General features: G+C 49.9%; 1 protein-coding gene across 1 annotated transcript; it reads right to left on the bottom strand.

Annotated features, from left to right (window-relative positions):
- Nucleotides 1–77: 77 nt before the first annotated feature.
- Pmar_PMAR020910 (hypothetical protein) lies at nucleotides 78–1149 on the bottom strand (the record flags this gene model as incomplete). Its single annotated transcript, XM_002780631.1, has 8 exons — nucleotides 78–197; nucleotides 253–323; nucleotides 371–432; nucleotides 587–664; nucleotides 706–831; nucleotides 881–929; nucleotides 974–1044; nucleotides 1088–1149. The coding sequence occupies 8 exons, from the start codon at nucleotides 1147–1149 to the stop codon at nucleotides 78–80; spliced, it is 639 nt and encodes a 212-aa protein (XP_002780677.1).
- Between the last annotated feature and the right edge of the window lie 283 nt (nucleotides 1150–1432).

The following is a 1432-nucleotide window of genomic DNA, read 5'->3' as shown; positions in this document are numbered from 1 at the left end:
TTATCTGTGCACTGTTAGAGGTAAGGATACCGTCCAGATGTTCCTGATAACAGCAACACCAACTCCAACAGTCCTGCTCATAGACCTCCTATCAATACGCTAATGATGGACCTAGTCCGGAGCTTCCGCATTGCTCTATGGCGCGCAATAGGATCTGTGATAACTTCACCAACAGCAGGCTCACTCTGTCGTAAAACCTAGAAAACACACCCTCCCTCGCTAGCCGAAAAGCAAGAAGGGCAACTTTCCTACTCTAACATTGAGTTTCTTCTCCTCTCGGATTTTAGTCCGCAATCTCGATTCCAACGTGTCTCTTTCAGCTTCTGAAAACAAACTATTACCACACTCCCCATCCTCCCCATAGACCCACGTGAGAGCATCTTCGTCTCCTTCCTCACATTAGGCGATTCCACTTGGAATGGTGGTGGATACCTAAACCCCAGTGCTGGAGAAATATGTGTTCGCTCTTCTCAGCTGAGCTCGGGAGATTTCTCACGTTATAGAAGTAAATATGCAAAACCACAATTTTATCGAAATTACTGTCAGCGATACATGTGCATATTTTTCCACACCGAACGACCAATACATTTCCCCTCCAGGTTCCTTCTCTTGGCTCCTCTTCACCCTCGTCATGTACTTCGCCACCTTAGCCGGATCAGGCAAACTGATACAAAAATGGGAAAATCACCCCACGCAAAGAACTACTTATTCTCTTTCAACCACTTCAGCTTCCTATCCATCATCCTTTTCCGATGACATAACTCCTGCAAGCGGCGCGCATCCTCATGCACTAGATCCTGATAACGCGGATCGTGCCGCCTCGATTCATACCTAGACTCCGAGATAGCAACCATACGCAACCAAGGCAGCAGCCACCAACCTCCACAGGCGATCTCCACCTTCGCGACTATTCCCAAACTGTTGATCTCCTACAACATTACATAAGACCCCCTCCACTATCGCTGCTGCCTACCACTAGGCTCCCTCGCTGAGGACTCCTCTTCACTTCTCCCAGCCCTCCGTCGTGACATAAGCCTCTCGTGCCTGGTCCCCCCACTACAATACTTCCCAACACTCCCCGACCTACTCTTCTTCCAACAGGACTTTCTCAGCCTGCAGTTCAGCAGCTTTCTGTGCATTACGTGCCATAATAGGACCGGCAACCACCCCTTTCGAACCACGTCTGATACCAACATGAAGATCAACTCACCACCGCGTGTCACTACATCCTCAACGAGCCCGGAATCTTGGGATCAAAAGGCACCGCACTAGTAGACTTCCGCCACGCTTCTTTCGGAGGTACGTTCCCTTTAGCTGCTTCCTGAATCCTCCTACTACTCCCACCGAGTCACCCACGCTGTCCTTACATCGCAAGCCCGAGCTATATGCGCCAACTCACTCGAGAGGTATTGCTCATTGAGTCTCTGCCAGA

Source organism: Perkinsus marinus (genome assembly GCF_000006405.1).
Source record: "Perkinsus marinus ATCC 50983 genomic scaffold scf_1104296944338, whole genome shotgun sequence".
In the NCBI taxonomy this organism is placed as follows: Eukaryota; Perkinsozoa; order Perkinsida; family Perkinsidae; genus Perkinsus; species Perkinsus marinus.
This window is presented reverse-complemented; position numbering and strand designations above follow the sequence as displayed.